At 35.6% G+C, this 27,487-nt stretch overlaps 1 protein-coding gene across 1 annotated transcript in view; it reads right to left on the reverse strand.

Annotated features, from left to right (window-relative positions):
- The window catches only part of Br140 (bromodomain-containing protein 140), a 109,239-nt gene that overhangs the window by 45,682 nt on the left and 36,070 nt on the right, over positions 1-27,487 (reverse strand). The window contains exons 10-15 of the mRNA XM_081768223.1: positions 23,166-23,296; positions 21,750-21,915; positions 20,323-20,444; positions 13,359-13,479; positions 11,800-11,988; positions 10,263-10,389 (exon numbers count right to left, since the gene is read on the reverse strand). Coding sequence (XP_081624349.1) covers positions 10,263-10,389; positions 11,800-11,988; positions 13,359-13,479; positions 20,323-20,444; positions 21,750-21,915; positions 23,166-23,296 — 856 coding nt within the window. The remainder of the gene's footprint in view (positions 1-10,262; positions 10,390-11,799; positions 11,989-13,358; positions 13,480-20,322; positions 20,445-21,749; positions 21,916-23,165; positions 23,297-27,487) is intronic.

Genomic DNA, 27,487 nt, shown 5'->3' on the forward strand with positions numbered 1-27,487 from the left:
ATTTTTCTATCCAAATAGCTTTCTTATAGTATATTCTATAGTTAGATAAGATTTCCACGACCTGAATGCCATATTTAGCTCTGTAATTCACCATCAAGATGGATGGAGCACATATTTTACGAATTAAAGCTAACATGAAGAATGTAGTATTTGAGGGCAATTTTACAGGTTATTTAACTTTATTTTAACTTTTGAGTTATCGACATTTTTTTCCTTCTCTAGATCATTTTAGTTTGTCATCCGTGTTTCATTTCTAAGAGCTTAGTACTCCAGCTTCTAGCACGAAAGTTAAACTTACGTTTTTCTATATATCCGTCAAAGCATACATTTTTCAATATGTCCCTCAAACCGTATTTGCACATTTCTGTTATACTGTAGTTGTGCAATGATTTAGCAATAACTTTCCAGATACAACCTTGAATATCAATTTATACAAATAATCAATAGCGGATTTAGAAAAGTATTTTGGGAGGGGTTTCTCTGATTGTTTCGTTTTCTAAAAAGTCCTCATTTTATTTGGGAGGTGCTTGAAGTTTATGAGTACAGGCATAACTAATATTTCGTTTCGTTTATATGTTTAGCAATAATCTTCCGGATACAACCTTAAGATCATTTTATACTGAGAATCAGTGGCGAATTTAAAAAAGTGTTTTGGGAGGGGTTTTCTTACTACTAATGTTTAGTTTTTCTAAACATTCGTAATTTTTATTTGACGGGAGCTTAAAGTTTATGAGTAAAGGCATAACTAATAGATATTTCGTTCGTTTTAGACATTCCACAACTTTGGAGAACAGGCTTCAGTCCGAAAGACCGATCCTCTAACCTTCGCAAAACCGTCACTGCTGGTAATTAGTAATAGCCCAGTAAATAAAGGACCGCGAGCTGAAATAATTTAGAAAAAGCTGAAAATTTCAGGATTTGTTTTTCATGTGATCTTAAATGAAATATCAAAAGTCCCCTAAAATCCCGTGTGCGCTTCATCCTCAAAATGGCGGCCGTCCGGAATGCGCATGTCTCCCGATTTTAGCTTGTAACTCTGAGACTATTTAAGATATTCCAATTCTGTAAAAGCACTTTTGTTCTAGAAGCTCTAATCTATGACTTTTCTTAATACTTCTTTCTCGTAAAGTTTGACACAAAGCCACCATTTTCCATTAACGTATAAAGTGATACATTTTGAAAGTCCTGCTCTTGGATTGGATGTAGAAAATCTCCAAAACCGTTAGGAATTCGCAAACAATGCTCGGAATAGTTTAGATTGAACATTTAATTAGCTTTGTTTTAAAAAAAGAATCATCCAAATCGGAATACAATTAGTCGAGAAATTCGACTTTTTTGAAAAATATAGGTGGACAGAGCTGCTTTGTTGTCAGCCAATTGTCCATATTGTGTTCCTTTAAATCTTTTTTTTTTTTTTTTTTTTTTTTTTTTTTTTTTTTTTTTTAGTAGCGTAACAGCTGGTAGTCTATATATTATTATATTCTAAACATACATAAATTTTAAGCTAATGTGGTTCATAGTGGTATGAAAGTAAACAGCAAACCCCTGCCTTCTTATCTCAAAGAATGAAGCAAACAAGAAAAGAAAAGCAGATCATGTCTAAAAATAGAAGCATCAACAATGCATTCGTATCACGTCTGCCTAGAAAGAAACAATTCCTTCATTGGAAAAAGTTACTCCCGAGGATCCACAATTATTAAATTTTTTTGTTGAAAATGTAACTAGAAGTAAGAAAGGTGATTCAAATATGTTATCTCGGATGCATATCATGATCTGCCATTCAATTATTTCAATGTGTCGGCCTCGTACGTTTATATCACCAATCCATCTAGCAATTGGAGTTTACTGTTTGCGATACTATGGATTTCGTCAATATATAGATAGATATACTTGCATACGGTAGTTTTGGAATATCAGCCAGCTACATTGAAGTAAGAAGATATGAACATTCTAGAATGTGTTCTATTATTCCAATCCAAAGCGATCATTCTCAAAATTTGATTCAGTTTGTTTTTGATAATGCAGCGACAACATTAGATGGTCACGGTACTTTCCACAGTATGGGTGGGATTAAAATATGCACACCTAAAATAAATAGACAAGATTTACGTATAGAACGTGCTGCACTGCCTTCAGCAGTTATGGTATCCGCTCTTGCTAGAAGGGATATTAAATTTTATAACAAACCAACAAACAATGAATTTTTAAATATTGAAACAGAGTTTGATACCGGTAGAAAATATGATAGTACAAAATCTTCGATATGCTAATTTTCACAGATGAAGTTTACTTCTCATGCATCTCATAAAAGATTCACCTAAGCCAGGGTGGAATGGTTTCATGCTCACTATCACTATGACCACCGGCAGTTTGAAATGAGCAGCATAACTGCAGTTCCTTTCCTCAACTGGAAATCATAAAATTTCTGTACAATTTACACTTCCTTTCTATTTACTTGTGACGAAAGAAAGAAGGCGGGATGGGATTCTTGTATCGTTACTTTTGAACAGCTTCTGCATTGGAAGGCAATGGAAATAAAACATCTGCTCAACAAGATAGTGATTTAGCTAAATTAGTTGTCAGACAGGGGGGATTTCACCTTCTAATGTCATACTTAGTTGTCGTTGGACATATTATCTGGTACTTTAATTAGAACTTTGGGGCTTGTTGTATGCGCAAAATACTGTGGTATACATGTTAAATGGAACTACATATGCAAGAGCACTGAGATCACTAAGCACTTTTTGACTTATGAAGCACCATCAACAGATTTGCAGTTTAGTTAGAGACCTTGAAGAGAGTAATATATGTTTCAGTATCTATGAGTTGACCATAGGTACAAAAACCGTAAACGACTTAAAGGATAATCCAGGCATTAAAATACTTATGACCTATCTAGCCGAGTCAAAGCTGAACTGTGGCTTCAAAGTTTGGAACAAGTAAGATTAATAATACTTTATATTCGAGCGGAGTGTCCTGGAGACTGGGACTTTCATATTTATACGGTGAAATGCATGATTCCAAACTTTTAAGCAGCAGGACATTTGAACTATGCGAAATCTACACAGTTTTATCTGCAACAGATGGAAGAATTGGGAAATAAACTGAAACCAGCAGAACTTGAAAGATACTTTGATGTGCGAAGGAAGGATTGCTTTTGGAGTGGAAGTGCAACAGATATGGTAATTGAACAGAGTTTGATAAGGGCAATGAAAGCTTCCGGAGGATTGAGCTATGGGCGGGATATTGGCTGGCTCGGTCTTATCTTTTCCAATTACAATGGAAGTGAGTGAAACCTTAGAAAGTTTCTGTGAAAAATGATCGTCAGTGTCTGAACAGCATGTAGAAACTAGACCTTTCGGTCAGGAGACAGATGATCAAGACATCAGAAAACTTGAGCAAGCACCCTTTTTACTGAACTCTGAAAATAAAAGACGTTTGATTGACTTCTTCAAAACCCACTTTAACTCTTCAAGCATTACAGTGTACGAAGCTGAAAGAGATGCAGATGCTCTGATTGTCAGCGCAGCTATTAATCTAAGTAAATAAAACACTTTTGTTGCTGTAGTAGTAGGAACTGACTCTGACGGCCATCTTAATTACTCGAACAATTCCAGACACTACAGTGTACTTTGTGAGGCCGAAAACAAACAAAATTGAATAGAAATGCTTCCACATTGGCAACATCCAAAGGAAACTAGAGTCACTGAAGAACATCTTTCACAGGGTGTCTTCATGCTATCACAAGGTGTAACACATCATCATCTTTTTTCAACAAAGACTGCCATCAAAATTCTTTAGAAGTAGCAAGAACTATCTAAAGCGGTCACAGTCTTCCACCAACCCAATTTAGATCCCCAAACAGTCATTAAAACAGGAGAAAAATTGGTTACGCGGTTGTATGGAGAACACAATCAAATTTCTTTAGACGAACTTCGATATAAGCCTACAACAGGATAATGACTAGAAAACTATCCTCAAAATTCAATTTGGCAAATTTCCCTCTTACATGTGCTGCTGCCTCTCAACACAGTGTATGTGTTTACCTTCAAGTACACCAATGATTGGGGAATTATTTGAACCCAACAAAATGGGGGTGGCAATTAATAGAAAGTAAATTGTTTCTAGTGGCAATTAATAGAAGATAAATTGCTTCCAGTGCAATAAAATTGAAAGCTGATCCTGACAATCTGCTGAACCTTGTATCTTGCCCATGTAAGATAAGAACACAGAAACACTGTGACAGCAAATGTGAATCTAGAAAGGCAGGACTGACTTGTTCCAAACTCTCTTTCAATTGTCGGGGAAATATTTGTTCAAATATGTTAATTCCTGAAGACTCTGAAGACCACGCAATTTTCATGTATTAAAGAAGGTAGGTGTAATACATATTTTAAAAACATTTTTTCTCCCTTTTTGACTATTTACAATGAAGAATCTACTTTACAAGGGAGTTCAAATAAGATGTAAAAACAGATACTTAATTTTCAACAATGGTGGCTCGTTGGTATGTAATCAGTGAGGCACACTACATAACTGTAAGTTGGGTTGTGTGTCTACAAGTAGACTCAATGCAAATTGACCATTTGGTATCCTTATGAATATACAACCAACTTAGTTATTCCGTGTGCACCACCGGTTGCATAACAACTATCCGCCACTGTTTTCAATGTACTTAAAATTACATTACTCTTAACAAAATTTACAGAATAGGGCTTTTATTTTTCATAATAAAAGTGCTTTTTACAGAATTAAAATATAATAATCCATTTTTGGGGGCGGGGGGGATATCGCACCAGTGTCCTCTTTGGTCGCCATTTTGGTATGAAATTCACATAGGTTTTATGACAGTTTTGAAATTTCAGTTTGGAATCCAAGTCATGAATGCCATAAATCCAGTACAACTATGAATTAAGAAACTTTAGGTGCTGGACTAATAGCGATTAATTTTTATCCAACTACATTTAATTTAAAACATCGAATTTCTCGACTAATTGTATTCCGATTTAGGTGATTCTTTTTTTAAAACAAAGCTAATTAAATGTTCAATCTAAACTATTCCGAACATTGTCTGCGAATTCCTAACGGTTTTGGAGATTTTCTACATCCAATCCAAGAGCAGGACTTTCAAAATGTATCACTTTATACTTTAATGGGAAATGGTGGCTTTGTGTCAAACTTTACGAGAAAGAAGTATTAAGAAAAGTTATAGATTAGAGCTTCTAGAACAAAAGTGCTTTTACAGAATTGGAATATCTTAAATAGTCTCAGAGTTACAAGCTAAAATCGGGAGACATGCGCATTCCGGACGGCCGCCATCTTTGGCCGCCATTTTGAGGATGAAGCGCACACGGGATTTTAGGGGACTTTTGATATTTCATTTAAGATCACATGAAAAACAAATCCTGAAATTTTCAGCTTTTTCTAAATTATTTCAGCTCGACACCCTTTTTGGTCCTTTATTTACTGGGCTATAATAATAACGATTTAAAAACAATAAGAAAGGAAGTCGGCCAATCCTACACTCCTAGTCGGCCAGTACACGCACTATTTCTACATTCTCAGATGGAATGAAGGAAGGCTTTGTCAGAATGGTCGAATGCTGGGTTGAATCCCGGACTTCCCGATAGAAGCGCAAAAGCCAACCACTCAGTCACGTTTGTTGTGCAGTTGTATTTAGCTTAACTTAAATATATTCCGTAGTCTTTCTTTTTTGTTCCGTAATGATATGTTGAATCCCTCTTGTTAAAAATTCAGAAAACTTGAGGACTGGGTAAACCGTGATGGTGGTCAAGGGCGCCCATGTTGTGGTTTCCAAGGAGGGGAAGTATAAGCGACGTTTCAAAAATAGTTTCAAATTTTGCTGTAACTAATGTAAAAATCCTATTGGATTTTCAATATTCTGAAGTACATTTTCCTCTAGAGGGGGCAAGCGCCCCCTTAACCCCCCTGATGGGCGCCCTTGATGGTGGTTATAAAGACTTGACTGTAGAATTTCAAGAATATACAGAACCATGTGCAGCCTTTAATTGTATCATACAAATCTAACAAGGGACATCACCCAATTGTCCGGCTCCGATTTCAATGAAATTTTTATTGCTGATAGAGGACATGTATTCATTACTTGTGATGACAGAAATTTTTGCCATCGTGCATGTTTTCTATTTTTTAATAATTTTTAAAAGGTTGTGATGTGGTTAATAGAGATTACTGCAGAAGTCCCTTACTATCCTTTGTAAACGGAGTGTTAATGAAAGAATAACCATGTAGATACGTATAGGGCCTAGGGGGAAGTCGTACGGTACGTATGACCTTGACGGCAGCCATCTTGAAATCCGCCATTTTGAATTAAGGTCAAGTTTTTTAAATGGGAATAGGGTAATATGATACATAATTTCGGGCTAGAATTTAATCAGAAAGACAATGGTGAAATTAGTTTTAAGATGCGCTCATTTGGTGAAAAGTTACAGGCATATTAATTGTTTATACTTACTATGTGCGTAAGTCCCTTATCTCCGCTTCTAACCCGCGTATTCATGATAATAAGTGGATAAAGGTTTCGGTAATACATATTATGCCTAGAGGGAAGTGGTACGATAAGGGTATCATTGACGGCAGCCATCTTGAAATCCAACATTTTGAATTAAAGTGAAGTTTTGAAAAATGGAAACCATAGCATGTGAAACCTCATTTTAATAGTAAATTTTCCCCAAAAGCCAATGGTATGCTTATTTTTGTTCTATAGTTAACCAGTATGAATTTATGACTCTTCTAATGTGCACAAAACGTCCATTATTCGATCTTTCAAACTGGCAACACTTCTAATTTTCACCGCATGTTTTAAGATTCCAACTGGCACTTTGCAATGGTTTCCATGGCTCATGTTTTCTAAATTTATTACATTTTTTAAGAGTTGCGATTTGTCAGCTCGTGAATAGTGTTGGGATAAACATCCAGCAATCTTTCTGAATCTTGAAGACTTGCCATGTAATTATTAATTTCATAGGCAATGTAATTATTTATTTCCTATACCTGCAGTTCAAAAACTCGTTTACTGACATGAATCATCGCAGAACGAAAGAACTCCAACTTTGCATTCAGGTAATACCGGAGACGTAGCTTATAATGGATAGTAGATGAGACGAGAAATAAGTTGAAAATTCACTTCAAAAAAGGAAACGAAATATGATTGTTGGGTAAATCAATGGTCTTTTGTTTTGTTTTATATTTATTTGTTTATTGTATATTTATTTATTTATTTATTTTCTAGCAATATTTTAGCTAGTCAGACAAAAAAGTCATTCGTTTTCTAGTGATTGTTGTCGATGGTTCATGTTTGTAAGATTTATAATCAGTATTGATCGGGAACTCGATTAAGTTACACCTTTTTATAAACAAGTTACCAGTTTTCATATTTTGTTCATGGTACAAACAGTGTGTTGGGAACAGTAATATTATGCCTGTTTGATATTTTCTATCATTGCTGGTGTTCCTTTAAAGTTGTAAAGTTGTATTTATTAAAAAAAATACTGTTTGTCGTTTGCGCAACATGTAGGCTATATTTCATGATAATTGTGAGTTCGTGTTACACAAATTTCTTATAATTTCATTTGTATTTCTTTACATCACATAGGTCCATAGGTTCCTTATGTACTTTGGGATAAAATAAATAATTACACTGCCTAGGAAATTAATAATTACATGGCAAGTCTTCAAAATTCAGAAATATTGCTGGATGTTTATCCCAACACTATTCATGAACTGACAAATCGCAACTCTTAAAAAAATGTAATAAATTTAGAAAACATGAGCCATGGAAACAATTGCAAAGTGCCAGTTAGAATCTTAAAACATGCGATGAAAATTAGGAGTGTTGCCAATTTGGAAGATCGAATAATGGACGTTTCGTGCACATTAGAAGAGTCATAAATTCATACTGGTTAACTATAGAACAAAAATAAGCATACCATTGGCTTTTGGGGAAAATTTACTATTAAAATTTGGTGCCACATGCTATGGTTTTCAGTTTTCAAAACTTCACTTTAATTCAAAGTGTCGGATTTCAAGATGGCTGCCGTCAATGATACCCTTATCGTACCACTTCCCTCTAGGCATAATATGTATTACCGAAACCTTTATCCACTTATTATCATGAATACGCGGGTTAGAAGCAGAGATAAGGGACTTACGCACATAGTAAGTATAAACAATTAATATGCCTGTAACTTTTCACCAAATGAGCGCATCTTAAAACTAACTTCACCATTGTCTTTCTGATTAAATTCTAGCCCGAAATTATGTATCATATTACCCTATTCCCATTTAAAAAACTTGACCTTAATTCAAAATGGCGGATTTCAAGATGGCTGCCGTCAAGGTCATACGTACCGTACGACTTCCCCCTAGGCCCTATACGTATCTACATGGTTGTTCTTTCATTAACACTCCGTTTACAAAGGGTAGTAAGGGACTTCTGCAGTAATCTCTATTAACCACATCACAACCTTTTAAAAATTATTAAAAAATAGAAAACATGCACGATGGCAAAAATTTCTGTCATCACAAGTAATGAATACATGTCCTCTATCAGCAATAAAAATTTCATTAAAATCGGAGCCGGACAATTGGGTGATGTCCCTTGTAAGTATTTCTCTTATGTTTTATTTTAATTTTATTTTGTTTCAAAAAGAGGGTATGGAATATTTTGAAGTAAAAATACTACATACAATTTTGCTAATTATTTGTGTATTTTTGAAAGAAGTTTTTACTCTTAGGGTTGGCTCGTTTACACCAGCTGTTTTTTTGTTTTTAAATAACTGGTTTAAACTAAAAAAGATTAAAAGAACAAAAATGCGAATCGTGTGAACTTCATAGTGACGTTTCACATGTCAAACCATCTGCATTAGTCTTATTTCCTTTTCACCTTTTAATCAAGGTATCCCATGTTCAATTGTCGGTCGAACCACAACCCTTCTTTCATGTGTAAACCAAGTACTCTTACGGATGTCACTTTAAGCGAAAGTCTTCTCCTTGATAACCTCGGTATTACGTAAGGATGTTAAGCCTAAACATACAAAACGAAACCAAATTATATATTTCTGCATGCCTGTTGTTTTATATAGAAGCGAAGGTTGCTTAAATATATTGATTAAAATTGGTAAAATTTATCGATTGCCTACTTAGCTTCCAACATTAGCTTGGATTGGACTTTCAATGATACCTACATACTAAATTTGTAATTTAATACCTCAGTTTTAGAAAAATAAACACACTGCTGAGCAAGACTGCACTTATTTAATATAAAAACATATTTACACGTGACGTTTCGATCTTCTATCCAAGATCCTCATCAGACGTACACTCACGTCTGATGAGGATCTTGGATAGAAGATCGAAACGTCACGTGTAAATGTGTTTTTATATTAAATAAGTGCAGTCTTGTTCAGCAGTGTGTTTATTTTTCTGATTTTATTCGCAAGACGTTGACTATGATTGTGTGTCACTCAGTTTTAGCGTACTGATTATAATACGCTGACCTTTAAATTTTACATGCAAATTAAATTTTACAGGATTTTCCCGTTATTGTTTTACATTTAAAAGAATGACGGGATTTTCCCGATGGCTAGGGCGGGAGTTTCTCAATTTAAGAAATTTACTGACCGGACTTCTTTAAGCTTATGGGACCTCTTCCAGCATAACCCCGTTGTTGAATAATAACACCAAGGCAAAACAAACTTATTTCTGTGAATATGTAATACAAATACATAAAGCAAAATATCTAAATCAAAAAACCTGGTTTAAACCCCAAAAAAGCCTGGTTTAAACTGCCCCCCCAAAACGGGTTTTTGGCATTTTCAGAAACAACCATGGTTCTTGCCAACTCTGCTTACTTTTGTATATAGGAGGTTAAAATGTGTTTATTATATACATTGGTTAATCCTTTGGAATTCATAATGTAAAAATGTTGAAGTAAAATTGTTTAAAATATCTTCTCGAAATTCATGGTTTACTTTCGAGGTTTTATATTATTATCGGCATCAACCACTAATTAAATGACTTTCTGTGTTATAGAGAAACGAAACAAAGTCTGCTTTATCGATTTAAAGCAGAATTTTGAAAAAAGCCCAAAATTTCCCAAGCAAAAAAGCAAAGCAGAAAAAACCGAGTTTTTTTCCAAAAAAGCCGTTTTTTTTCCGAGCCCTTGCATCTCTACTGAAAATACTTGTATAGAGACCTTCTTGTAATCCAATAACTGTACTTACTTTCCTCTGCTATTTCAGTATCTGTTGTTTCTTCAACATTCGGTTTCTCCGGCAGCATAAGTCCTGTCTCAAGATCAATACCTATATTCTCTAGGTCTCGCCTAGCTTGACGTATAATTGCACCACCCTAAAAGATAAAAATCAGTTGAGAATGCTCCAAGGGCATTGCCAGAACGAACTTAAAAAGAATTAATTTTTTCTTACAGGCTTTATACCAATTGTTCTACGTACTTTGTTATTATATCCATTAAACAATTCTTGTAATATACCTATTCATTGATAATTTCCTTGAATACTAAATTTTTCCACATGTTTTGTTTAAGAGTTCTGTTAAAACGTACTACGATACGTTGTTTTACGAAGACAACTACTCAAAATGGAGAGCTCGAAATTGAAAATTCGCCAAATATCATCTCTCTATGACTTACGGTTCCCCAAAATATGGTTCCTTAAATCTCCCGAAATCCGAACTTTTTTGACCAACGTCTGGGGAAGGGTAGTCAGTTGGCCAGGGGCCACCGAATACTCTTTGGTACCAAAATGTTCACCATCCTCTTAGGTATTGATCAATACCAATATCATCACTCTATGATTTACGGTTTCCGAGATATGGCTTCTTAAATCTTCTGAAATCGGAACTTTTTCTTGGCCAACATCTCGGGAACTGTAAGAGTGACGCGAAAAATTCCATTATTTCTTTCCGATAGTTTTTGATGCTCTATCGAATAGAGGACTTAAAATTGAATAATTCGCAATTAAGGCAGACACACAAACAGATAGAGAATTCAACGAACTTTTTAAGTTCGTTGGTACACATTCTGAAATCTGAAACGGTCGAAATAATTATATACGCTAAACACGTTGGGTTTACTGAATTTGAAATCAAGTTCAATAATAATAATAATAATAATAATAATAATAAACTGGTATTAAACAAAATGTTCAATTTCTCAGTCGCTGTTAGCTCGCAAGGAATCAGAAATGAAATCTTTAAGTTTTACGTCCCACGGCTATGCCGGTTAGGCTAAGGGAGACGGTGATGATGAGAGATGAGTGAAATGGTGGAATGAAGAAAGTGGGAGGAAACGGGAGAATCTCGAGAAAACCCACGAGCATGGTGTTTGTTCACTACAAAGTCCACACGGCGCGAGCTGGAATCGAACCAGGGACCCCAAGCACCGGAGGTGAACGCTATCACTGAGCCACCGCGCCCCCATGCAAGGAATCAGCTAAACATAAAACTACACAGGTCAAGTACAGTCACAAACTGGAGTGGCGACTAGAAATATACATTATAGAACTGATAGGAAATATTACAATCCCGCTTATTATAGCCAGAGATATAGTAACAAGGTAAGACACACTACTACTTCTATATGCCAAGCGTATCTATGACCTGAATTAAAGGACTATTATATTAGTTACACAATTTTGAAAAAGCAGCTGTCACATGCAATCACATAACTTTGTATAGAGACGAAAATCTTACATACAATTACTTTACAGTCCACATATCGTATCATATTATCAGTCTTACCTGGTCTCTCATTTTTACCGCTGCACGATAAAAGATGGTGTCCTTGGAATTATATGCCATACAATTCTGAATCATTAGATTAAAATCAGACTCAAATGCGTCAATATCGGAATACTGGAAGGATTCCAACTTTTGGCGCATTGTAGATAAATCCATTGGATGTTTTACAACATCCCTATAGTCAGGTACCTAAAAGGCAAATAATATCAAATTGTAATTTTCAACTAGTTTTCTAAAAAAATAAATAAATAAATAAAAATTAAAAAATAAAAAAAAATGAAAAATGAATGAAGATTTTTCGAGAAATGATACTTTTCAAAAATCTTAGCAGAACTTACTTTAGTTTTCATCATTCAACCAACGTGGCCAAATCAGCGATTTGTTTTCTTTTTCCTTTTTTTAGTACTGATTGATGTTTTTACACAAGTTCTAAACATACCATTATATTCACTTAATGAACGCGAGGAATTTATTTAATTAAACTTACGCACTTCCATGTTCGATGAAATCTTGGTTGAAAAATTTAAAGACACATGGAGGAAAATAAGTTTAATATGATATGTTTATACATACTAGCTGAACTTGCGCTCTCTACACAGCGCATCATTGACATATGAGTATGAATCTCCATGTCATTCCTCAGAACATGTGTACACGTCCCTTTACAAGTGAAGGACGTCTTCATAAAAATCAGCTCGGGGTACCATAAAGGAGAGATTTTCTCGATTATTTTTTCAACATCTTGCACCATTTCCAAACCAATCACCACAGACTGGGCCTACTTCCGGTTGGAGTTTCTAATTCATGTATAATCAGTGTTTTCATTCTTCTTGCATACAGTGTGTAATAAGCAAACACATTACAAATACAATTAATTATAATGTCAGTGATATATAGTGTTCATTGAGCAAAACACTCCAAACAATAAAGATTCATGTTAGGCTGTAGAAATGGTTATCCTTCGTTTTCATTATCATCTGGCTATGAAAATAACGCCTGAGAGATATACAACCCCTATATATAACGACGTTGTGTTGGAATGTGTAACTCATGGGATATGATGCTTTATTTAAAATTTCAACACTTCAGTGTACCCCTAAAAATGTAATAACGGCCATGTTTTCCTAAATATTCATTTAGAATTTGACAATTTACACACAATTTGGAATCGACCAGTGAAAACAGCACGTTTCTAGCACGTGTCGTTTTTGAGATCTCATGGTTGAAAGGATTGGGGACAAACATATAAACCTAGTCTTTTAATATATAGATGATGCGGTATATATGTATGAGTTGATATATGAGTTTAAGGACGCAGAGAAAACAAATGTGAGACGAACTGTACTCTCATTGAAGTAGTCATACAACAACACCAGAAAATATTAAATTTTGAGCAGGTTCTCTTTTTCAACAAATGAATATGGCAGCGTAGCACTGCTTATTTCCCATGCCTTAGCAACATTTGAGACGAACTACAATTATCTCCATTTCATTTTAATTTCCTTCCCAACACTTAATTGAAGATATAAATGCTTAAATTGTGGAAATAAATTAAGTACCTCGTTCGGATCCACAGGTTCTGAAAATATTTCTCCAATATCTTTGCTTTGAATCAAGTCTAATATACGCCTCAAGAAATAAATCAATGGTTTCAATTTCAACTCTAAAGCGTGTTCCTTTCTGAAACAATACAAAAATGATAGAATAAAGAGCATCTGTACCAGGAAAAATCCACACTACATAAAAACTCATTAATACAACGATAAAGAATAAATCAATAGCTAAGTCAACATTAATGATATTACTTTACATTCCAGAATATTTAATATAGTCGTAAGAAGTTGCAATCTTATCTACATCTTACAGTTACTTCTAATATTCTTCAATCTACATGGTAGAAACCAATTCCTTTGTCTACACGTATCAGCCATCATCATTAACCAAAAATTCCTAAATACTCGTATTCAGAGAAAAGGATTTTCTTATTTCAAAACACTTGGGTAAAACTTCCGACCACTCTGGGACTTTTTTCAGAATCTCTATGTACTCGTACAGAGACCATCACAACTTTCACACTGACAGTAATTTTTGTACTTTTGTCTTGAAAGTTCTTCCATTTCTATTTTTTCATACGCTCACACAGAAATGCAATTACATACAGGGATTGTCCGGGAAGTAGTAGGACTGATTCTTAAGGTTAGTGTAAAGGGACAAGTTTTGCCGATAGATGCCAGTACAGTCTTCGTATCTCTCCCATGTATTTTTTACCGTTCACGAAAATTTAGACTTCATTTTTGTAGAGAAGGAACTTCATAACCTATTAAAGGGAACAATCCGTGTCGATTTTTTATTTAGAATTTTTTTCATTGTTGAAACAGTTCCATTGTTAAAAGTTTGGATATCTTTTTCAACAATCAAGCCATTTCAACAATGAAGAAAATTCTAAATAAAAAATCGGCACGGATTATTGCCTTCGATAGATTATGAAGTTCTTTTTCTAAAAATTTGAAGTCTGTAGGTTGAAATCTGTAAGAGAAATTTTCCTGAAAGGTAAAAAATACATGGGAGATACGAAGACTGTAGTGCCATCTATCGGCAAAAACTGTCCCTTTAAACCAACCTTAAAAAAAAAAATATTCATAATTTTGACACATCGACTTAATACTTTTCAAAATATGCCCCTTCTGCATCAACACAGTGTTTCCAGTGACTCTGCCAATCACTGAAGGAGGCTCCGTGGAACGCAAAAAACTTGAATGCCCTTCAGCTCTCTCGTTACGGCCTCTTGAATGGGCTGGACCGAGCCATGGTGCCGTTTTTTTTATGACCCTTTTCAGTCGGGGGAAGAGGAAGAAGTCTGCAGGAGCGACATTAGGGTGTATGGTAGCTGAGGAAACTGTTTGGTCAGCAAGTCCATGATAGCAAAGGTGGTGAGACTCGGCGCATTGTAGGGTTGCCAACTCTGGAAAATTAAAAAACCGGCACCTCCTCAAAATCCGCTATGATGTAGGTCTAAGTATGAAGTATCTCTATTCGGATCCATTCATGGGAAGAAAATGTATTATCGTGAACAAAAGTTCATTAGCACCTGTGTTCTGCATATCCTTAGTACATTCGATAATAAGCTTAATAGATACATAGTTCTATAAATGAGAAACTGAAATCGGCATCGATAATTTTATTGCATTTACCAGTAACTGCCAGTTCTTTAAAATTATCGAAACAGATGAAGAAAAGTATATTAATCCTTACGTAACAATTTTGGATTTGGAAAATGAAATTTGTTCTTTAAGCTTGTACTGCAACTACAGGGAATTGCTTTAAGAAGTCATTTTTCACTCTCAATAAATGTGTAAAATTCCTTACAATTTAACTTCAAAATTTCCCTGATACAGTCCTTGTCCTCTCTTGAAAATTATCTAAACAGATGATAGTGAAAGATGACAGTTTGGATTAACGGAATGAAAGTTACTTCTTAAATCTGTACTTCAAACTAGATGAAATTGCTTCGAACTAGATACAAATTTGAAAAATCCGGTTATAAAGGGATTGGTAAGAAGTTTGTCCGGTCACCGGCTTTAATCAAGATAACAGCAATATTTCCGGCCAAGCCGGTCAAAAACCAGCCAGTTGGCAGCCCTAGCGCATTGCCGTGATGAAGCTTCTATAATCAAGCGGTTGCTGGAGACGCGGGCGACTCGTTTTCTGAGTCTTTAAAGTACTTCCACGTAGAATGCATCATTTTCAGTAAGTTTTTGTCAATTGCGTCCTGACTGTTGCTCATCTTCAACTTGCTCTCTTCCCTCCCGAAACAATTTGTGCTGCTCAATGGCATCACTCCCATAAGTAGTCTTGATCATGTTATGAGTCTCACTCGCAGTTTTACCTCATTTGATGCAAAAAACTTCACCGCATAACGATGCTCTAACAAACGATTCACTGTGGAGATGACAAGGCACTTTGAAAGGGGTTCAGCTTAAACTTGATCTACACTCCGTGAAGGATTGGAGACGACTGGCAACCGGTGCGTTAGTAGCTAGGACTCCACCACCATCCAACCAGGGCAGTAACATCCCCCTCCTTCACCAGTAGGGAAAAAATCAGTCCTACTACATTCCGGACAAAGCTTGTATATATTTCCATTCTGCCCTGATTACATCTATTGAATCTTTGTCTTTCATTCTTTTCTTACCCGTTCCTTCACCAAATAATGGCTTTATTAATAATGAAGGTATCATTTGTATCATGTAGTTCCCCGCTTACTCTTTAAAATTTCTCTACAAAACCGAGCAGGAAATAAAAACAGAACACACGAAACATACAGCAAAGGAAGTCCAAGAGCGATCGGAAATTTCTCCCCTATTTACCCAAGCATGAACAATTCTGGAGAAAGAACATCTTTTCCCCTCGTCCTTATATTACAACAAGAGACTATTTACAAATTCATAATTTAAGATTCTGGTGTTTGATTTATTAACAAAATACTTCTCTTTTAAAATGAAAGCTAGGAAATTTTGCGTATAAATAATAATAATTAGAGACCGGATGTTTAGGCACTAAAAACCTGGAAAATAGGCAGGCAAATAGGCACTTAAAATTTAAAAAATAGGCAGTAAAATAGGCACTAAAATGTAACTCGAAATAATAAAGATAAATACTCAATACCATTAAAAAATAGATTCAAGTCATAGATAATATTCAAAGAATATAGAAATATACTTGTTTGTTAAAGAATATCTTCTGAGGCATGTTATGCATTCCACATACTGGGTGAACCTGAAAGATGTGCACATACTTCGGGAGGTGATTCGTGACATGGAAAGAAGACAAAAAGTGCTGTTGCATGTTGTCGAGTTCTGCGTCGTGTTCAAGTGACAGGGGTGCCAACTTGGAATCGAAAATCGAATCCTGACAATTGGAAAGGGACATAAAGGTGCGCACATACTTCAGGAGATGATTCGTGACATTCAACAGGACTTTTGTCTTCTTTTCATGTCACGAATCACCTCCCGAAGTATGTGCACATCTTTGAAGTTCATCTTGTATAGCTATATATCGCAACGTACCACACGCTTGTGTTTACAAACACATAATATACGTAAAAATGTGTGTATTATGTTACATAAATTATATATTTTCCCAATGAAGGCTTATTTTGAAGAAAATGCATAGAATAGGCAATATTAGGCACTAAAGCAATTATTTAGGCAGTAAAGGTCGAAAGAGGCAAAATAGGCAAAAAAAAAAATTGCCTTAAATCGAAACTATAACCCCCCCATATAAACTTTAAAACGTTATTTTTGATCATATCTTTAATATTAAAGAATAGGCATTTTGCCTAACATCCGGTCTCTAATAATAATAATCCCAAAAGATAATATGGAGAAGAAATTATTTCGAATGTTTAACGATATCGTGACTCTACACTCATAAAGAAATACTCAATTTATTGATACATAGTATAATGAATGAATTAACTACTCTATCTATCTACACCAACTGGATTACACGTACCTAATTTTTTTTCTTTTGTTTACCACATAACGATTCCTGTACTTCGGACTTCGACGTTATCAAATTCATTATACGAGGGGGAGTCCGAAAATAAGCTTCCCCTCTTGTTTTCTATAGGAAAACGAACAGCAATGGGGAAAAGAAGACAGTTGTTGCACGCGCAACACACTCCATCCAGTGACTTCTATTTCCGGCTTTGAAGAAGATTCTTGGCGGCAGGCGCTTTTGAAGCAATGCTGAAGTCACAGAAGCTGTTCGACACTTCTTCCGTATGCAGAGCCCTGAGTTTTTCCTGGAAGGGTTTTTGAAGTTTATAGACTGGTATGACAAATGTATCGATGTATGTGGTACTTATGTGGAAAAATGAAGGTACGTCTGATTTTTGAATGTCACATGCTATTTTCGGTCCTGCATCTCCACCTCTGTCCACAGTCGCCTGAGGAAACTTATTTTTCGGCCTCTCCCTCGTATTATGCCTCAATTTCACTAATTCAAATATGTAACGATGACAAATCCAACATCTTTCCTTCGAACATGGCAGTTAAGACGACAATGGCGTTATAGCAAGTCTCGAACAAGGTCGCTACCAGACGACCAGACGATAAGAATGGCATCTGTTGAGAAATTTCGAAACTCGAATATTTCATCCAAGGATGTTATAAAATAGAGGATCTGCCCATATTACAAAATCGTGAAGCCATATGTCACAGCTTCGCCACACCTACTCTGCCCACTCCACGCCACTAAGATCACAATATTTCGAGCCAACAATCATGGCGGAAACGAGAGTAGCCAATCAGACATGCCGGCTCAGGCGATGCTTGGTTGTTTTTTTGGCTTCATTAAGTTCATATGATGAAGAAACGTATGGGCAGATCCTCTATTTTATAACATCCTTGATTTCATCTCCAATATTTCGGGAAAGAAAAAAATTGAGCACATACTCCACCTTCTATTATGTAGCATTATTTATTTCCAATTTACCTTTCTCCCTTTTAACAATTTTTATTTATTGATTATCACTTCTCCAAACCTATTTACTCGTACCTACATAGTTTGTAGTTTCGTTTGATATACGAGGCGCATATAAAAAGAGAGTCGATTACAACGAACGAAAGAATAGCACCACCATTTTACTGCTGGTTTTATCCATGTACATACCTTATTCATTTTTCCATATAGTCGCAACTAAACTTTACTAAATTTTAGATACCGTGACACAAGCTTTCGTAGATCATTGGTCTATTCTGTCACCTGGGAGTCCAGTTAGTCCAGTATTGACATTTTCATCATAGCATTATCGTCAAGACGATTGAAAGCAAGTAATTTTTGGATGAAGGAACAGGTGATAAGTCACTAGAAGCAAGATCGGGACTGTACGAAGAGTCATCAAAAGCTTTCTATAGATATTGTTCAATTATCTAGACATTAAGAACAGCTCCGTGGGTGCGTTATCATGAATTACGAGAATTCCAGGCCTTACCATTCTACGTCGCCAATTCTAAACAAGGCGTCGCAGTTAAGCCAGCGTTTAACGATATACTTTCTATATGATTTTTTCCTGATTCTGTGACTCCATAAGAACATCTTTTAGTTCCCAAAACATAGTTGCCATGTTGTTGCAATTGACTGTATTTGCTTGAATATTTGTGGCTTCGGAGAACTTCAGTAACGTCACTATATGGATTGCTTCTTTGACTCACTAGTGATGTAAGAAATCTAGGTTTTGTCACAAGACACCATATTCGAAAATAATTCATCCCCATCTTTATCCCACAGGCCCAAAAAATGCACGCACAATTGCAATCCTTTGTGTTTTGTGAACGCAAGTCAACATTTCGAAGATCCATTTTGCACAGAATGTCTAATAACTTAGGTGTCTGTCACAATGTGGTGTACTCTTTTAGCGGACACTTGGTGGAATCTAAATGGCACACCCAGTAATGGTGAAGCAACATTTGGATCATACTGTTTTATTCACATGTTTCATATGGTTGTCCATGTAGAAACCTATTCGCATACCAATTGCCAATTTGTAAACATGTATAATAAAAATAGCGTTAGAGCAAAATCATGTTATACAAGGTATTCCTGTGCTTATTATTACTCTAGAACAGTGGTTCCCAACCTTACTTATCTGGCGCCTGCTTCATGAACCCTGCTTATTTCACTCCCTCCCCTCCGCTCGTTGTCTCTCGTGGGTCTGACCTCTTTCGTAATTTCAGACGCTGTATTTTATTCTAAAATCTCCAGTAATAATAATAATAATAATAATAATAATAATAATAATAATAATAATAATGTTACCAATTTTTTCCGCTAAACTCCTGCATACCGTTGTAGTACATTATTATTATTATTATTACTAGCAGCGTTCACCCCGCTTCGCTGCGGTCACCCCGGAACGCAATAAACTTTGTTACTTAGATAATTTTTACTTTTTCGCTTTCAAATTGCAGTAAATGTTAAAATTATAGCGCCTGTCATTTATGTTAACCCGCCGAGTCACATGGTCATGCGGGTTGCATATAAATACGTTTATTTTTACCTATGATGAACTAATAACAAAGGATTTGTACGTATGGATACTTGAATGGTCAATTATCTCAAGACACTGGTAATTAAAAATTAAAGTGATATGATAAAAACCATCTAGGGTCCAAATCCTAATAACCCCCCAAAAATGAAAGAAATTGGTTCAGCCGTATTAGCGTGATGAGTTCACAAAGGATTTGTGCGTTCTCTTTTATATATATAGATTATTATTATTATTATTATTATTACCAGCCTTTTTCATAATGAACTACACTTCTTTCTCAATAGTTATTACGTTATACAATTTAGCGTCTCTTTGTTAAATAATTCATAATATTTATAATTCTGAATGTAGTTTATTTCTGTCAGTATCCTGCATCACCCTTCCTTGCTGTTCACACCCAAAAGAATGGATGGAAATCACTGATCTACATTACTTTTATTATATGCATAAAACTATACTTTTCTACTTACACTTTACAATATTCCTTTTTGAGTTTCTCTCGCTTCCGAACCAGTTCACACAGTAGCCTGGCACGTTCAAGGTCCTGTCTTAAACACTGCCAATACTTTAGCTGCTTGTACATTTCCCCTTCCTTCAGGAAAAAACAAAAACAAACAAAACAAACGTTAAATTCAATTGAAACGTTAGGAAAGAAACAAACATCATTATAAAATAAACAAACAAAAAAATTCGCATTTGAATCACGAAGCGGTAGCGGATCACCTCAAAATCAGAAGGTGCACTTGTGAGCAGTTTTAGTCATAATTGGTACCATAACAAATGAATGCAAAGAGAATAATTCAATAAAAATAGTATAGACCATTATTGATCCTTCTTCTGGCCTTTAACAGAACATTCAGAATCGATGGATAAAAGTAGCAGAACATGAACCTTAGATCCCTCAACTACAAGATGAGGTGGCTTTTGTTTCTTCATTTAATAATAATAATAATAATAATAATAATAATAATAATAATAATAATAATAATAATAATAATAATAATAATAATAATAATACCACCATTATTCATGTAAGTTGAATAGTCTGATATAGGGTCTGAAGTATAAAAATAACTAATCCAATCACAAAATCAGTTTGGATACTCAACACACTGTGAAAATATACTTCATGCATTGAAACGTATTCGGTACGTACGGTAGACTTTATTTATTTATTGTTTTTATTCTTGACTGAAATTCCAAAGAAAAACCAAATGCTGGACACTGTCAAACTTATCTTAATTTTGTGGAAGATAGATGCGTAAGATAATCCTGATCATTAATAATATTGTTATTATACTAGAATCATATAAAAACTTGCTTATACTATTCTGCGATCTTTACTCTGCTTTAGACCAAAAAGGAGTTTCTTTATCAAAGTGTGATATGAATAAAAATAAATAAATAAACAAATAAGTAAAATAAAAATTTGTATATTATTTGTGTTTTGGTATTATGAAAAATTGCTCTGTATTAATAAACTTTATCACTCATCTATCAGTTCCACAGGAAAAACGATTTTCAAATTATATTCGATGAGAGAATTTGAAGATTCGGTCGGTAATTTGGAAGTTAAGAACGGCTGATTTTTTCTTAAATGAAGGATTTCTACCTTAATTTAAGAAACAAATGTTCGTCTTTAGTATTGACAAAACGATCTCAGAATTTGAAGCTTTTGCCTGATTCCCGCTTAAAATTTTTCTTGATTCTACAAGATAAAATTAAACATTTCTGATCATTCTCAAGAACTTTTGAATTTTACTTATTTATATTATAAATATAGACCGCAGAGAGACGTTTGCTTTCAAACTTATATTAGGATTTGAAAAGACTGTCGCCTACATAAACTTTTAATGAAAATCTCTTAAAGATATAAATATTTACAACAGTCTCTCACCTGCTCTACTATCTTTTCTTCTCGCCTCGCGGTGTGTGTACTCTGAAGCCTTCTTAGAAGTGGAACGCCATTACGAAATTGCCTCTTCAGCGTCCAATAGGCAATTAATCTCTGAATAAAATGGTTCCTTTTAGGTAATGACACCAAAGAAGCTATTTCCTGTATCCTGTAAATGTACAGTTTTAAAATTCAATTTAAAAGAACAAGTAAATAAATAAATTTAGAAGGGTTGGATTTTTAGTAATAGCAACACTGCTATACATATACTCGGGAACAAAGCAATCCACTATAATTCATACCAGCGGTATGTTAGATGCCGACCCTCCCTCAGAGCACATGAATTCGCTTGCCCTCACCTCCAGGCGCGCCAGCAGTTAGAAGGTAGTTCTATGTGAGTGCTCGTGGACTACAGTCACGCTGCGTGAGTGCTCGCGGAATACAGTCATGTTTACTGGGTATACAGTCAGGTGGGTTCCACATGATCTGACTGAACAACACAAGTGACTGCGATACGATGCCGCTCGAACACACTTGGAGTGGTATCAACGTGAAGGTGAGGCCTTCTTACGGCGGATCATTGCTATTGATGAAATCAGGACCAGAGCGTATGAACCACAGCTGAAACGGCACACGAGTGGCGTCATCCTGGGTCACCGAGAAAAACAACAGTTCGGAATACCCCAACCAATGTGAAAGCTATGCTCATCATTGCATACGACTGGGATGGTGAAATCATTAACCATACCGTCCCCCAAGGACACATCGTTAGTGCAGAGTATTTTTACTAAGCAATCTGCGAGCAGCTGTAAGACGAAAACGACGCCTCTTCCTGACGAACCCACCCATCATTCTGCATGACAATGCAAGGGCACATTCAGTAGGTGCGGTTACTGATTTGTTGCATCGTTGGCAGTGGGAAGTGCCGTATCACTCCCTGTATTCTCCAGATTTAAGTCCCTGCGACTATGATCTCTTCCCGAAGATGAAGGAACCACTTCGTGGGACACGCTTCCGTACAATTGATGATCTTCTCCGGACGACCGATCGCTCCATCCGCACTATCCAGAGATTAGGCACTGCCAACGGAATCCAGCGGCTTCCACATCGCTGGGAATGCATGATTCACAATGCTGGTTATTACATCGAGGGCCTGTAAAACTTCGAACCTTGTAAGTACTCTATTTCTCAAGATATACCAGTTTTGCCATTACTAAAAATCCAACCCTTGTATAAATAGGAATTTATAGGTTTTACAAAAATACCTTCTATTCAATATATTTGATAATTAACAAGCTTCTATATCAATTAATAAGAATATATTGCTTTGTATTATAAATCTAAAAGGTTCAGTAATATTACTACAAATATAAAAACAAAAATTTTAGAAGTGATAATATTTGCTTTTATTTCACATACCTTTCCGGTGGTATCGTAGGGATTGATATAATTGGCACAGCAGAACGCTTCTTCGCAAGAATTTTGCGTGCTTTCTTCATCTTTTGGCGAGATTCTTCTTTCACATCACATTTGTCTTTTAATCTAGGCCTCTGTAAATAACGTAATATTTACGTATCATTTAAATAATTTGAAATGAAAATTAAAAGGCTTATATATATATATATATATGGTGCCTTCCATCTCAATTCAGGCAAAGCATGTACCATCACCATCTCAGATATTGTTGAAACTTTTTTTTATAGCAACTAGACATGTTTTTAAGAGACCCATATTTTTTTGTTTTGTCGAAAAAAATTTTCCCGCCAAGTAATGGGCCATCAAAGACGGAGAGTACAATTTATGAATTGTAAAAGACACGGAAAATAGTCAACTTCGGAGCCCCACCATTCAGCTATGGAGACAGGTAGAGTTATAATTCTTGTTGTGGTATGTACATAGGGATGTAAATAAACTATATTTTATTGTAGTTCGGTTTGCGCATGCGTACCTTTTTGTACATAAATTAACAAATGAACGTTAATTTATCTGAAAAGTCGAAGTTTGCGAATTTTTTTCGAGCACTTCCGGTTCGAATTTTAAAATTCTGTTTTCACGGTTGGTAAGACCTAGTTACCCGCTTTCCGAAAAAAAAAAATTGTATCGCTTTTGTGTGCAACCGTTTTGTCGCAAAAAATTCGAGAAATTGTAAAATTCTCAAAAATCGCCATTTTTGGGCGCCATTTTCTCGAAAACACCATCTTTTAAAATTCTGAAATTTTGTCAGATGGTTTAACTTTACATGAATAATAAACACACCAAATACCATTCTCGACCAATGCTTCATGAATTAACTACAGCCATTTGAAGTTAGCGAAGTTTCGTTAACTTTGATGTCACAGTTAGCAACACTGGAAACAATAAAAATGCAATGATTTGATGATGTTTGTGGTTCACATTAATTAAATGAAGAATAAAAGGTTTTCCTGACTGTTTTTTTATTATTTTGATCTAAAAAGTTCTCTGGAATAGTAAAATGAGCCTCCCCGTTACTCGTCCGTTTTCTTAAACCGAAGTAATCTCAAATGGAAATTACGATTACGAAACACACAAATTTTAAGTTTACTTAAAATGGCCATCCAATAAATTCTGATGATCTATTAAAAGCCTGAACTATTACCTCAGTGATGACTTGGAATGATCCAGACAAAGTTTCAATTAAGTGCGATGACATTAGTGATCGAAAAAGGACAAAAAGTTTAAAAAAAAAATCGAAACAATTTCTTACGCGTTCCATCAAAGAAATTTACGGACTTTCTTTTAATCAGAACAATCTCAGCATAAGAATGGGTCACTTGGAATTTTATAGTATTCGACTAAAGTGTGTCAGTCCGCAATCTGCTAGAGAAGTGTGTGTGTTTGTGTGTATTGTGCAAATTTTAAGTTATCTACTACTGCGTTGCAACAAATCAAAGGTGCAACCTGTATTGAAGCTGTCATAAGTGACCTATTTCCTTTAGTAGTATGATCCGCTGAAAATGACAGCTGTCTTCTTCAAGAATGTAGTGAATGTCCTGGAATGAAAGGAATAAGTGTGGAATGTACGCCATATGAAAAAACAATGATCTCGTTAAAAAAAAAAAAAAAAAAAAAAAAAAAAAAAAAAAAAAAAAAAATGGAACAACTGACAGTTTTGTTGTAATAAGCGACGACAAAACACACGATTCGGCTCATGTACTCATAGCCATAGACAAGATTCTAAAAATACTCGAAGAAGAGCGAAAATATAGTTATAGAAAAAGGTTCGAACACGTGGAAATAAGTGTCTACAATTTCGCAAACCGTGTCAGTGATTTATGATGGTGCTGCATCCCACTGTAAAAATCGCTTTCAGATGTTCGAGATGCAGACAGGTCCGATAAAGCAGTGGTTTTGCAGTGAAACTGGCCATGCTATGGTCTCTGCGGCAGTATTGGGGGGGGGGGGGGAGAGGGGTTGTAAAGAATGTGGCAACGCGGCATAACCTTAGGCAAAAACAGATACACAGTATTAAAATCGCAGAATTCGTGAGTATAGTGCAAGTACAAACTCCGGGTATTACTCTCGTTTTGTTGCCTGGAACTGAATTCGACAACTTCCGGAAGAAAGAAGAAAGAAAAAAAAAAAATCAAGAATGGGAAAGTATGCGACCGGTAACTGGTATTCAACGAAGTCACCTTTGGCTTTCGGAAAATGGCGAAGTTTTTATGGCAGTAACGGATCACCATAAACTAACTTCATGCTTTCCCCAAAATCGAGCTTCTGCAATTCAAAGTGTAGATTTAAGAAGTCTGCAAAAAGGAACTTTTGTTACATACATATGCGCAAAGGCGCCGATTTGTCTGTAGATGGGGGGGGGGGGGGGGGGGGAAGATTCAGATGCAGAAGGTATATATATGAGGATTTTAAGACAAATTGCATCCAAATTATGCCAAATATTGTATATTCATAAATACAATAGGGGGCCCACATCAGCTTTGGGGGGTCCGGTCCCCCCAGGATCGGCGCCCTTGCATATACTTATGATAACCAGTGGTGCGTAGCAGAATTATGAATAAATCATGAATTACGTGCAGTTGAAGAGCTGTTTATGTTTCCACATAGACTTTCAGCAGGGTACAGGTTTCCAGAAGATCGTAAGAGAAGTGAAAATAAGTGTTTTGTGATTATCTACAATGTGCTACGCAGGGGCGGATCCAGGATGAACTTCTGGAGGGGGGGGGGGTGTAATACTGCTACTTAGAGCTACTTTTAAGAGCTCCAAACTTTGGAATGGGTTTTATTTATATATAAAATAAAGTTTCTTCTGGGAGGGCGATCGACTCCTTGGAACCATCTCTGGACGAGTTGTGAGTGTACTACTGCTATTAGCGAAGAAGACACCAAGCAAGCAAATGATTGGTCCATGTTAAAAACAAAATCAGTGAAATTTTGCTTCCGAAGACCATTTCAAGTAAGTGAACGTAAAATTTGTGTGTTTCGTAATCGTAATTCCCATCTCAGATTACTTAGTTTTTAAAAAAACGAAGAAGGGGGGAGGCTCATTTTACTATTTCAGAGAGCTTTTTTGATCAAAATAATAAAAAAACAGCCAGGAAAACCTTTTATTCTTCATTAATTAATGTGAACCACAAACATCATCAAATCATTGCATTTTCATTGTTTCCAGTGTTGCTAACTGTGACATCAAAGTTAACGAAACTTCGCTAACTTTAAAAGGCTGCAGTTAATTCATGAAGCATTGGTCGAGAATGGTATTTGGTGTGTTTATTATTCATGTAAAGTTAAACCATCTGACAAAATTTCAGAATTTTAAAAGATGGTGTTTTCGAGAAAATGGCGCCCAAAAATGGCGATTTTTGAAAATTTTACAATTTCTCGAATTTTTTGCGACAAAACGGTTGCACACAGAAGCGATACAAAATTTTTTTCGGAAAGCGGGTAGCGGGTTTTTTGTCTTACCAACCGTGAAAATAGAATTTTAAAATTCTACTTACCAACCGTGAAAATAGAAGAAATCCCAGAGAAAATACAGTTTTTTGTCATTGCCTGTAAACCATTGGAAAACAGCATGTTGGAACAGACGGCTATGTGTGGAACTTTTTAGGGGATGGGGAATCGTGGCGTTTCCACTGCTTGCTCTCAGGATCCCAATGATGGATCCACGTTTCGTCCCAAGCGGTGCTCCAACTTCTGCAAATCCATTATTCGCGGCGTAACACAAACACCCTGCTCACGGTCATTGCCTTACTCCGACTGACCTCAAATTGAGCAGCGGAGCTATCCACAGTGGCCTTGGGATGCCTTCACATTTATGCTCCGCCCCTCCCTTCCTGTCTAGGTAGATAACTTATTGAATGCCCCTCGCAATTTTTATAATACTAGTGGTGCAATGCACTATAAAAAGCAGCATATATATATATATATAACCTAGTCTTTAATTAGTGACCCTGACGTTCGTTGAATGAGCTAGAATATACACTTTCGAACAAGTATTCGGAAAAACATACGAAGTCTGCACTAACTAATACCACTATTTTGAATCTATACACTAATAAATAACGGTATTATCTGTATGTATTTTATTTTAATAACCAATTTCAAGTAATTCTGTTTTTTATATCCCTCAACATTTTTTTTTTTTTTCTGACAGAAACAGAGTACACAGATTACTTCTGATACGATCTTGTTACGCTTAACAATAACTCAACACGATTCACTCGACGTTCCGAGCCACAACTGAAAGACAACATCCTCCAGGGAGA

The sequence above is a fragment of the Thermobia domestica genome, chromosome 8 (genome assembly GCF_964235325.1).
Source record: "Thermobia domestica chromosome 8, izTheDome1.hap1.1, whole genome shotgun sequence".
Taxonomy (NCBI): Eukaryota; Metazoa; Arthropoda; class Insecta; order Zygentoma; family Lepismatidae; genus Thermobia; species Thermobia domestica.